This window comes from Hesperophylax consimilis, chromosome 19 (genome assembly GCF_061612785.1).
Source record: "Hesperophylax consimilis isolate HC1 chromosome 19, BYU_Hcon_1.0, whole genome shotgun sequence".
Taxonomy (NCBI): Eukaryota; Metazoa; Arthropoda; class Insecta; order Trichoptera; family Limnephilidae; genus Hesperophylax; species Hesperophylax consimilis.
The window spans coordinates 32,404,394-32,417,896 of record NC_142854.1 but is presented as its reverse complement, the minus strand read 5'-3'; the positions used below and the strand labels follow the sequence as shown (position 1 = coordinate 32,417,896).

General features: G+C 33.8%; 1 protein-coding gene across 1 annotated transcript; it reads left to right on the top strand.

The window, feature by feature from the left end:
• Positions 1 to 2,614: 2,614 nt before the first annotated feature.
• Positions 2,615 to 11,588, top strand: LOC149415158 (uncharacterized). Its single transcript, XM_089643020.1, has 3 exons — positions 2,615 to 2,768; positions 9,723 to 9,866; positions 10,525 to 11,588. The coding sequence occupies exons 1-3, from the start codon at positions 2,615 to 2,617 to the stop codon at positions 11,586 to 11,588; spliced, it is 1,362 nt and encodes a 453-aa protein (XP_089499146.1).
• Positions 11,589 to 13,503: the final 1,915 nt, after the last annotated feature.

Sequence of the window (13,503 nt, the reverse complement as noted above, 5' to 3'; positions counted from 1 at the left end):
TTATTTATGCGCAGGGGCATTTAACTAAGCTTTAGCCTTGAAACTCATTTCAAAAAGGCCACGCCGATTTCATTATTCTTATAGAAAAAGAAAAGTGTGGCTAAAAGCTCAGATGTCATTGGTTAGAGCAGAAGGATTGCACAAAACGAGAGTGGTTTATTTATACACGCGGGTTGTCATTTGCTGCCGAAATACTATCATTTCGCGTCGAAAATATTGCGTGTTAAAGTTGTTCGTGATAAAAAATACAAAATAAGCCAGTTTAGTGCTAGCGAGTTTCAATTATATATTCAAGCTACCTACGTAAGTTCAAGTTTAAAGTGAATTGACAGTTTTTAGGTTATTCGTTCGGTTTTTGTTAAACAATGCTTCATACTTGGCATATGTCTTCCTCCACAACGTATAAATGTTATTTATTATATCGACCAACTTATTCATGTTATTGATTAGTGTTATCCTGTATTATCTTATTGTTTTGGTGAAATTAAAGATTTTTATACATGTAACCATTAGTTCAAAATAGTTAGAAAAATGTCGGAATTCATCGTCGTACTGTCGGACAATCATGTTTTGGAAATTTTCTTCAGTGTTTTCGCAAATTTCTTGTCATTTTGGGTTTCTTCTTCTCAGATTAACAAGTTTCATCTGAAGGAAATACACTGTAAAAGTTTATTTTCTTAGTCAGATGAACCTTGCCCTTGGAAAACATTTCGACATTTTTCTGCTTCAAGGACATTTTTATTTTTAAAATAGTTTTTTGGGCTAGTGAATGAATGGAATAGGCCGAGAGCAATTTTATTGTCTATGGTTGCACCTTATTTTTAGATGACCTTGAGTTTTTTCTACCTTGTCTACTGCTCTTTTCCGCACTTTAAGTACTGCTTGTATATCTGTGGTTAAGTACTGTATAATTCTGTTCGATACAATAAGCCCGAAGATGTCGATCTAGAGAGTGGTATATTTATGTTTATGCGTCAGTCAGTCAATATTCGTGGTCTCTGTCGTTGTTTCTTGTCGCCAGATATTATTATTTATATGGTGTTAAATTTATGTTGCTTGTGATTATTTCAATAACCAACACATTTCAAGCAAAGTTTTAATAGTTGAAGTACTTCTACTTCTTTAGTGACGTTTCTTCAACGTTTGAAAGTGACAGCCGCACTTCACCTTTACGTAAGTAGGTTCTAGTTATATTGAATAAGTAACACCTAAATTCCTTAATTGGTGATTGTTTATTGAAAGAATATATTGCTTGATCAATTTTTACAGCATTCTTATTATAATATATTGAGCTACCCAACACCAAACAGATAAACACGTGTCGTGACGGGTTAAAGGACACGAGTTTGTTCATTGTTGACTTACGGCCGCTGTCACACAATAAAACCACGCGATTTGTAAGTTCATTTAATCTTAAACCTGGGTTAAATAGTGTACCGGATTCCATTTAGTAAAAGTCATAATAATGTCACATTTTGTCTCGCATTTACACCCAATATCAAAATAGACGTCACTATTTGCGTTTTATTTTTTCACCCTTAAATTATTAAATCATTTTTGTTTTCTTTAACCTTAGGGACACATTTGCCATACTAATATTATGTACTTCTAATATGAAAAACTGTTTTGACCCACGTAAAACTACACCAATCCAAATTCCAACTGACAGTTCTGCACTCATTTTGGCTTAATACTCGAGAATGATTTAATTTTACGGAAAGTGCATCTTTTAACGATACTTTCTGAAGATCACATTTTCTGCAATCGCAAATATTGCGATTACACATCTAGTACTTCTCATAAGCATTACCAACTGTATGCACGCTAGGTAAAAGCGAGTAGCCAAATGACGTATACTTGATCATTATCAAATAGAATTTTGGAACGAGTTATTCACAGTCAGTTCATGCAATGCAACTAGTCTTGGCAAACCGGTGCTGTCTATAATACCATAAACAAGTGTTTATAATATGAAAATCAAGTCGTTAACGGGTCTTCTATCTTTTAATTAATTCTTTCATCTCTTAATTCATGATTTCAATAGACCTAAAAAATATATCTAAGAAATTTTGGTTCAACATTTTCCATGGAATTGGAGTGGATTGTAATTTGGATTCGTGAAATATTGTCAAAAATAGTAATTTCATTGACAGGGGCAATGGAAGTATTGTTTATTTTATTCTTATAGTTGAAATGTTTAATTAGCTTGTAAAATCTTGTTATGTCGCATTTAAGTTTCAACGCAGTTTAGATACCTAAAGTTTGTTAAGCTTGCATCTATCTTATGATATAAGTTTATTTGAAGTTAAACTTCTATTGTTTTTACAACTTTGTTTTTTAGACCGTCAGCTAAAATCAATACGTTTAAACAAATAATATAGCAATATCACTATTAAAATTAAATGAAAATATTGGAACTTACATGTTATGTTATATGGTACCTGTACCCTGCCACGCGTTGCTGGAGCCAAGTCTCAGTCTCTGTCAACTTTGGTTTTATTTTAATGTATATATTATACCACATTTTTGTGTAGAAACGTTTTGTAACAGGCTTTATTTATTTTCAGCTGAGAACAATTACCATCACATAACAGGACGGTATCACAGCAGTACCATGGATCTTTCCAACACAGAGAGTGTTTCTATTAAGAACGAACCATGGTCGCAGGAAGAAAGCTCATGTGAAATGGAGTATACAGATATACAAATCGACCTTCAAGATGTGAAGAAGGAATGTTTGCAGTATGTCAAGAGTGTTCAGCTAACTAGTAAGTTGCATTACGTAAATCAAAGATGTTTTTCAGATGGATTCAGTCAGGACAGCTGCTTGTTATCATTATTTTGAATATTTTATACTCTCGCCATATTTCATTACAAAACATTCCAAAACTTCTTCTCGGTTATCAGATAAAGTTGAATGAAAAAACAAAGTTTTTAATACACCACTTTTGAATTGATAACCGATAGCCAACCGGGTTTCGCTTATCTTAAGCTTCATCAGGGCTATTATACTAACTCATTGTAATTACATACAGACACATTTTATATTCATAAGAAAATACAACGAGAGAAAGAGACTAATAGTGACGAAGACATCTTATTGGTGACAGAAAGAGATTCAAATAGAAAACAGGGATACAAAATTTTATAGAAGAGGTAGGTAAGGGGAGAGCAAAAGAGTTTCAGGGGAGGTTAACGGAACAAATCAAATATTTTACCACCAGTTAAATTTATTTGATTATTAATTATGTTGGAGTTATTATTTATTATTATTCATTAACGCCCTATTATTCTTTTACAGGGGAAATTGTCAATTTATGTATGTTAGTGTAACATACATAACTATATACAAAATAAATCAAATGCTAATACGAAGGTTAACGTCAAATGCAAATAATAACACCTGCTATTGTAAATAAACCAAAGTTTCAAATATAATTTAAGTATGTACATTTGTATATATGCATACAATTATTCATGTTTGTTGTAAACCAGTAAGACTGAAAACAGGAAAATAATTTACTAAGGGATATAAAAAATTAATATAAATATAATACTGATATGTACTATAAACCAGAAGATTTTAAAAAAGTAGAAAAATAATGTCCGTTGTTTGTATAGAAAAAAAACTAATAATTAATGGTTAATCAATCGGCGTGTAAAAAATAATTAAACTAAGGAGTATGTGATTTAAACTAAGGAGGTATAGAGACAAGACTTTTTTAAAGGATAATAAATAATACAAGTTAATAACTAGCAAATAGGTCTGAAATTAGTTGTCTTTGAAACTCACAAATTATTAATTGACAGCTTTTTTAATTTCTAAGGCTTATTAATATTTAATATAATTCCAATTCCATTAGGATTTAACGAAATAGTGAATAGTTCTAAGATGTTATTTTATTCTTATGTTGACGTTCCGCACCTTTGTTCCTATATAAAAATCGGTACAATCATTACAAATAAGTTTATATATCGAAGATCATTGTCAACGAGGTGAGTCTCATACCCGTATTTAAAGCGATTTGTTTAATCTGATAGTATTATTACGCGATCCTACACGTTACGCTGTCTGGACGGTTTCGGTCCTCTGATTGGTCGAATTCAAATCGTTGTGACAAACTATACGATATTGATTTACCTTAAAGACATTGACGGTTGTAACGAACAATTAAGCACTGCAAGTTTCCTATGAGATCAGATTCTATTAGATACAGTAACAGTTAATATCATTTGTAGACATGTAGTGAATAATAGTGTTTCATATGAAATATTCCATAACACATACGTAAAATTTCATTTATTCCAACAGCTGTCATTCGTATTATGCCTAAATTGAACATGTTCTCCTTCCTGTTCCGTGTTTTAATAATATATACTCACCTTCTCTCTGTGAATGACCTAATAGCTACCTATTAAATGTAACTGTTGTTGTGTCGCCCGCAGGGCCTAGCAGTAAAAAACCCGCGAACCGGGTTTTTAACTGCTAGTGAAAGATAATTCTTTGAAAATAATATTATTATTCAATGGTGCGGTAATCGATCGATGTATCGTGGAGTGAAAAGCAGAATGTTTATGGGATGTAGGATGGTTGGATGAGTTGAGAATGATGGTATCAGTATATGTAGGTTTACGATAGATATTATAATCTAATTTACTGACAACGATATTTATAGTTAGATCTAGAAAATTCAAAGTTAAGTCGGTACCTATTTCCAAAGGGAATTGAATTGAATTGGAATATAATTCAGAAGTACAAAACTTCATCAATTATGACAATTTCGGAATTCTACGAACTGACCCAACTAATAAGTTTCCACAGCACATCAAAATGCATTAAAATACTGTACATCCCCAATTTTTCTCATGAAAATGTTAAATATCCCACAAAAACCCTAAATTCCAAGATTTTATGGATTTTTGAAAATCCACAAAACTAATAGCCTTAATAGTCGTTTGAGGCCAATGGGTTAATCAAGATAATTACATGGTGATATAGCAGCAGAACCTGAAACACATCTGAAAATAACCATCCACCACCTCACTCGGAGCCACTAGCCAACTAAATGACCACCGCTAGGAAACCGACCCATTTTTTACGTTGACCCCCCTCCACTATTCTCCAGAAAAAATTCCATGATGGCCGCCGTCTCCAACCAATCACAGCACAGCATATGCCGTTGAGAATTTGATCAATCAATGATTACAAATTCAAACGTGACTATTTGTGAAAACATCAGATTCAAATTACGGGAAAATAATCAAGAATATAACCAAGGAATAAATTACAACATCAAGAAATGATTATATGCTAGCATAGAACATAAAAAATCACACCTTAATAAATTTGTTACTCTTTGGGAAATGTTCAAACTGAAGATATCTAACTTCAAACCCAATATGAAAATTTGTATAATTTATTACAAAATAAATAAACAAGACTTAGGGTGATGGTTTTGGTAAATTGAACTGACTTGGTTGAAGTTATCACATCAAAATATTACTTTCCTCTCAGCAAACTATCTACGGAGAGGAAAAATACCTTACCAATTTACTCCTCACTAAAGAGGGAAAATCTCCTCCGAGAGGGCCCCATTTGAATTTGTTCTATAAATAGAGAACCTAATTTCATACAAAGTCAGTTCAACAACTACCTCTGAAAGAGAATCCTCTCTCCTGAAGAACCATCTCCAAGTCCCCAAGAAATATTTTCAAGTGTTTTATTCAGTATTAAATTCAGTTTTTGCCAGTAATAAATTCTTTTCGTCAGCTCAGATTTGGAAATAAATTCCTTTCTGAACTCGACTCTTAACTTCACTACAAGCCTCCACTACATCCACCAAGACTGAAACGCACTGACAAGTGTACCCAGCCTTCTACGTATAAACAGTTATTGTACGGACGGTAAATTGTCTCGTACAGTTACAATAGAAAACAGAGGTTCAAAACAAAAGTTATAATTTTTATCAGTGCATTTGCTGGGGCAATAAAATGAACGTATAGGTACTTTTTATTTTCATTGTTTAATTTTTAAGTCTACTGACAAACAATGGACTGAGTTTAGAGTTAGTAGTTAAATTTGGGTAGATTATCTAAATATATAGATTAAAAAAAAAAATTTGAATAAAATTGCACACACCACTCACCAGTCCCAATTTCTCAATAATCTTGGAGCCCTGTGGATCTGTGTCATTCCCAACTGGAGTGAAGGGAGTGGAATATTAGTTACTCCCACAAATACACGGAAAAGCGCTGCAGATGAAAAATTTGCATTTTTATCCCCTTGGGGTAGGTATGTGGTAGGCTAAGGGGGTCGTCTATGAATTGTTAGATTATCAAACTACCCAATTATTAATGATCTTTAAATATTCGCGGTGATTCGTAATCCGTAATCGTAGCGGGTTCAGTGTCATCTAGCGCCCAAATGAGAAGCTCCTGTATGTACCAAGCATAGGTTACTTTAAACTTTGATCGAAAAAGATATTCTTTCTTTCTCCTTGCTTTAAAGACAAAGGAGGTAAACACTATTGTGAATTATTAATATCATCCAAAATATATTTTTAAGGTTCAACGCAACGCTCGTTGTATTCTACGTGTTCACAGATGGCGTTAATTAATTAATTTTGTTTAAATACGCTTTTGCAAGATATTGCTTTACAGTATTAAGACAAATTATTTGTTTGCGCCCTCATATACGCAATATGAATATGAATAAATAGTTTTGTCCATATAAAAACTCAATTCTATCGAGAAAGGCATACAAATACAATATTGGATTGAATCATCGGTAAAATATTGTATTTGTGTGCCTTTCTCGAAAGAATTAAGTCTTTAAACGAACAAAACTATTGATTCATATTCATATTGCGTATATACGGGCGCAAACAAATGATTTGTCTTAATATTGTAAAGCAATACCTTGCAAAAGCGTATTTAAACAAAACTAATTAATTAACGCCATCTGTGAACACGTAGAATACAACGAGCGTTGCGTTTAACCCTAACGGCTTTTTTGGACATGACCTAGAGCAATGATACTCAACCTTTTTCTTCTGCGGGCCACATTCATATGTTTGTAAAGCTACGCGGGCCGCAACACTATACTGGTATGACAAAAAATATCATGAAACCCACTACCCCCGTTTTTTTGGAAAACCATTTGAGTAACCAGCAGTGTTGCCAACGGATCTTGGCCTAATGTCCGCGTTTTTTAAACATTAAGTAGCCTAATTTCAGTTGCAGTAATTCTAATGAACTCACTTAAATTCTGCCCACATATTCCCCACAAATATTCTACGTGAGCTTGATCCCCCCTTTTATTATTCGAAATCCATGGGGGGGAGGTTGTTAGAGAATTTCTGTAAAGCATAAATCCCCACAAAATGAGTGCTCCCCACAAAATATTTACCATAGGGGGGGGGGGGGGGTAGCTACGTAATTCCATTTATTTCGAAAAATTCCTCACATTTTTCCGATCGCAAAATATATTGTATCAAATACCGGTGTATTTTTGTTTAAAAGGTGAAGGTTTTGTTTTTTTTTTATTATTATTTGTGATTTGGCTGATTTAAATAACTTGTCTCTGAATAGGCGACCTATCGCCTTTTAGACTTTTTCGTCGCCGATTCTCGTTCTGAGTAGCCTAGATGGCGATAAATCGCCTTCGTTGGCAACACTGGTAACCATTTAAATTTGGAGCTGTCAAAAATTTATGTGTCGCCACGAGCAAAATTATTTGCGCGCATATTTGTCTGTCAAATCTTTGTTTTTGGAGATAGATCTAGTGTGTGCTAACACTCTTATACCAGATCTGATGTTGACACAACGACTATCCTCTTCGGATTTCAATGTCTCTACGTCAAAGTCGTAATTAATCTCAAATTAACGTGATATAGAATGCCAGATTTTGTAAATCATGTTCCTGATATTAAATGTATTGAGGGCCGCACAAAATGGCTTGGCGGGCCGCAGGTTGAGTATGACTGACCTAGAGTGTCCTAGAGTAAGATAGAGCACTTCTACGTGTCGAATTCTAAGTGTCGAATTCTGTTGATATCATATTGAAAGAAATCGCGAACAATTCGTTGAATCATGATAAACGTATTCAAATAAAGTCTCTTGGGTGGCCCCAACCGCATATGCAATTAGTTTATGTTACAAAACATAAAAATAGAGACATTAAACGATATTTTAATACGAAACCAATTAAATCTTATTTTACAAAAAGCATAACGACGGACTTTTAAGTGTTTTTTGAGACCATTTTCTATTTTTGATTTTCCGTTTTTTTTCATATCTCCAAAACGAATGCAATGTTTAGATGAAACAGTTAAACGTCGTCTGCCAAAGGCAGCTCCAACTAGGTGGTGTTTTAATGCCAAATGCATTAATTCATAATTACTCTAGTACTTATTTTTAATATACTTATACAGTTATTGCTATATTATTATTTGTCATTTTTGCTATATACATCTATCTAATGTAATTTAATAAATAAAAAATAACTATTCACGCATACATCAAATATTTTTAAATTTAATTTTGGAAAAGTGAAATCATCAAAATACTTAAAGTCAAGCACAAAATTTGATAAATAACCTAGAAAAGAGTTTTTTATTTATTGGTTAACATTTTTCAATAAAATAATGCCTCACTGCGAAATTTTATAAAAGCAAGTGCAAAAAAGAAATTTTGGTGCACTTTTAATACAAAAACAGATGAATTTAGACGTCGTATTTTGGACATACGAGCAGAACTGAGTTCCAACCCTGCAGATTCATTTAGTTCTCTAGAAGGCGAATGTAAGAAAAGGCGCGTTGATGGAAATAGTTGTTCAGTGGCAATACAGGTTTGTGACACTATTTTAGTAGAAATACAAAATAGGTTTAAATATGGCGATCATCTCATTTTATCGAATTTATTTAATAAAGATAATTTTGCTGAATTTATTCAGTGTTTTCCAACAGCACAAATAAGTTTATTCGATGACTTTGACGAAATTGATTCTTCAAAGTTAAAAACTGAGTTAATAGTGTTTTACCAACGTAATGAGTTACACCATGCTTACACTTATGACCAATGATTTTCTAGAAATATTTTCAGTAAAAATAAAAGTTCTAAAATTTATTTGCGTGATCCCAGTGACTACAGTTAAACGTGAAATATGTTTTTAACTCTTAAACGTTTTAAAACATTTTTGAGAAAACAATGAGTCAAGATGGACTATGCTCACTTGCAATGCTTAGCATCAAAAAAATATATGTTTCGAAAATAGATCATTTTCACAGCCGTGTAATTGTTTATTTCGCAGAAGTAAAGAAAGGAGGATTGATTTAATATACGAGAAATTTTAGAGTGCTTTTTTATCATTTTTTTAAGTATTAGAATCAACAAGATCAGTCACATCACTTCTATACCTACCTATCCAATGCAATTATCTTGGTACAGATTTTTGTAGATTTTTTAAATTATAGGGAAACTCCGCATCGGTGTTAACAAAATTCATTAATAAAATGTATATTAAAGTAACATGTGTTAATAATTAGAGATAAGACAAGATAAGATAAGACTTCCGGAACCCCAGAGCCGCCTCTGCTGTGCCGAATGTAATTAGAGAATTCTAGCTGCGATGCGTTTGCAGGAGCAAACGTTCCCGAATATTCTAGTAGCATCGCTACACACATCTTATAAAAAATATATTGTTGATGTTTTTTTTATTCCAGGTAGCATTAATGCGGAGACTGTACCCATCAAGACAGAATCAGGACCCCGAAAAGAAGACAGAGTGGGAATACCTTATACAGTGATAGACATAGACCTGCCGAATATTAAAAAAGATTGCTTAGAGCGCTCTGAAAGACCTGCAGGTAAAAGAGTTTTTTGTATGAAAAAACATACACTTAGTAAGACACCACTTTATTTTTGAATTAATAACGATAGCCAACCGGGTTTCGCTTGTCCCAAGCTTCATCAGGGCTAAATATCAACTAAAGCTAATTAGATACAGGCACATATAAATATAGGTAAATGAAAACAATTAGTGAAAGAGATACAAAACAGATAGAAAGAGATGCAAATAGAAAAGGTGGAGACAAATTATTAAGGATGATGAGGAGGGAGGGGGGGGGAGGAAATAACACTTTCAGCGGCGGAATATATTTAATATGGGACTATCAGATAAATTAATTTGGTTATTTATTATATTTAAATTATTATTAAGTGCTTTTTTTATTTCAAGGGCTTCTAAGTTGTTTAATCTAATTCCAGATCCATTTTTATGCAATATTTTAGTTCCAGAGATTTTATCGAATGAATGATTAGATTCTATTAAATGATTCGCGAATTCTGAAAAGGCGTTATTGTTTAAACATCGTATATGTTCTTTTACTCTTAAGTTGACATTCCGGGCCATTTTTCCGATATAAAAAGCAGAACAATCATTTTTTTTTGCCTTTATTCACTTTAATCATTTTTTTTATTTCATTATAATAACTACGTATTAAACTTTATATGCCATTTTTCCAGAAATTATAACGGGCCTGAAGATGAACCCTAGAGAAAAACCTCATTCATGTTCCCAGTGTAACTACACCTGCTCACGCACGTCACATTTGGTAGAGCACTTACGCACCCATACTGGATTAAAACCTTATTCATGTACCTTCTGCAGCTATTCATTTATTGATAAGAAAAGTTTAAATTCTCACATTCTTATCCATACTAGAGAAAAACCTTATTCATGTTCCCTGTGTAAATACTCCTGTTTAAAAAAATCAAATTTAACAGTGCATTTACGCACACATACTGGAGAAAAACCTTATTCATGTTTCCTATGTAACTACTCCTGTTCACAAAAATGTCGTTTAAAAGTACATTTACGTACACATACTGGAGAAAAACCTTATTCATGTACCTTCTGCAGCTATTCATTTATTGATAAGAAAAGTTTAAATTCTCACATTCTTATCCATACTGGAGAAAAACCTTATTCATGTTCCCTATGTAACTACTCCTGTTCACACAAATCACATTTAACAGTGCATTTACGTACACACACTGGGGAAAAACCTTATTTGTGTTCCCTATGTAACTACTCCTGTTCAAACAAATCACGTTTAACAGTCCATTTACGCACACATACTGGGGAAAAACCTTATTCATGTACCTTCTGCAGCTATTCATTTATTGATAAGAAAAGTTTAAATTCTCACATTCTTATCCATACTGGAGAAAAACCTTATTCTTGTTCCCTATGTAAATACTCCTGTTTAAAAAAATCAAATTTAACAGTGCATTTACGCACACATACTGGAGAAAAACCATATTCATGTTTCCTATGTAACTACTCCTGTTCAAACAAATCACATTTAACAGTGCATTTACGTAAACACACTGGGGAAAAACCTTATTTGTGTTCCCTATGTAACTACTCCTGTTCAAACAAATCACGTTTAAAAGTGCATTTACGCACACATACTGGGGAAAAACCTTATTCGTGTTCCTTGTGTAACTACTCCTGTCTTAACAAATCAAGTTTAACAGTGCATTTACGCACACATACTGGAGAAAAACCTTATTCATGTACCTAATGCAGCTATTCATGTTCCGAAAATGGAGATTTAAAACGTCACATTCTTACTCATATTCGAGAAAAACCTTAATCATGTGACCATTGTTACTACTCCTGCTCAGTAAAATCACATTGAAAAAGGCACCTACCCACCTATTCTGTATTAAATCTGTATTCGCCTTTCTGATCCAGTTATCCATATTTATTTGGGAATGAATATTAAAAATGTCACATTCTCGCTCATAATAATAATAATTGGATAATTTGTAGAGCGCCGTTTTTGTGAAAAATCACCTCAATGGCGCTGTACAATTTATTTCCTAGGATCTATATTTGTTATTTAGAAAAGATACCAAAACATACTTACCTGGCAAGTCACTTCCGACAAACACACTTATATTAAAAAGTGAGATCTCTACTCATGGTAGAGAAAAACCATTTTTCTGTCCGAGATGTATAATGTAATTATTGGTAATCATTTCACAGCATGCAGAAATCCTTTTCATGTTCCGACTGTAACTATTTACACTCACGAAATGGTGTTTCATAAATGTCACACGCTGACTCAAGGACCTTAAACATTACTTTTCTGTTGTGTATAAAGCTTCGGGCTTTTAGACACAGATGGCAGTGCTCGTAGTTTTAGCCTCCGACGACAGAGGGCGTCTCAGCTTCAGGTTAGGATTCATTTGGAATCCCTCTGGCAGATCGAATCTAGCTAGTTCAGAGAAAGGTTGACGAACGCGGTTATATTGTACACGCGATATTCTAATAAACCAGTTAATAACAAGTAACCTATGTATTACTGAAAGAGGTATCTTCCATCCAAGGAGTGTTGGAAGTCTGTGGCAAGAAGTCCACGGCTGACTACCCTGAAGGGTAGAACATCACAGCTGGCGCAGTCGAAGGATAACTGGAGAATTTTTTTTTTGTTGTCACACGGCAGCAAAATTTTGTCAACCGGGAACGTGAGGGCTAAGTCACGGGGTGACTTTCTATTGTGTTTTCCTTCGTGGAGAAGGGAGACAAGATTATCCAGGGCCGTGGAGGCCTAGGATCGACGATTTCTGTTCTAGGAATTAAGAGGCAATTTACCAGAGGACCATTTTAACAAAGGAATCCAAAGGAGGACCATTGCCAGGGCGAGCGGTGGACCTATTTGGAACAATAAAACATTGCCAGGACGTGCGGTGTTTGCAGCATCTATCTATTGCCAAGGCGAGCGGTGGATAATAACAACTTTTGAAGGAATTTCTGGAAGATTGGCGGCGGAGAGAAGAGTTCTGAGTTAAGTAGTTGTTTTTTTTGTTGGAGGTTATTGTTCCGGGATTTGTTTTTTTTTTCTTGTGTGTTTTTATTGTGGTCTGTGCTTCGTGTAGATATGGAATCGGGAAGAATTCCGAGTTTTAATCATCTCGAGGGAGATTGGTTCGTGTTTAAGCTTCGTCTAGAACAGTTTTTCGTTATAAATGATGAGATTAACGCGGATAAAAAAAGGGCGTTTCTGTTAAATCTTTTGGAGCCGGATACACTCTCTTTGTTGATAAATTTGTGTTTTCCACTTAGTGTTACGGACGTATCGTTTGATAAATTATGGGCACTTCTTGAAAAACATTGTAGTAAAAAGCGTTCAGTATTCAAAGAACGCGAAGTATTTTTTTCAGCAAGACAAGAGGCGGGCGAATCCATTAAAGATTTTGGGGTTAGATTACGGTCTCTGTCAACTTATTGTGAATTTGAAGCTAGGTTGGAGAAAAATTTAGTAGATATGTTTGCCATTGGATTATTACCGGGTCGCATTAAAGACAAGATTTACTTGGAAGGGCTGAAATTGTCACTTAGCGAACTAGAGGAAATAGCTAATAGTATGTCAGTTTTAGACGTTCCAAATAATTCAGTTAAATCAGAGGTTAACATCATCAGTAAGAATACTA

Excerpts from the sequence above, each read along its gene's own strand:
- LOC149415158 (XM_089643020.1), top strand. The coding sequence starts at position 2,615 with ATGGATCTTTCCAACACAGAGAGTGTTTCTATTAAGAACGAACCATGG. Across the intron at positions 2,769-9,722 it reads CAAGAGTGTTCAGCTAACTA|GTAGCATTAATGCGGAGACT; the intron begins GTAAGTTGCATT and ends TTTTTATTCCAG. Across the intron at positions 9,867-10,524 it reads GCGCTCTGAAAGACCTGCAG|AAATTATAACGGGCCTGAAG; the intron begins GTAAAAGAGTTT and ends CCATTTTTCCAG.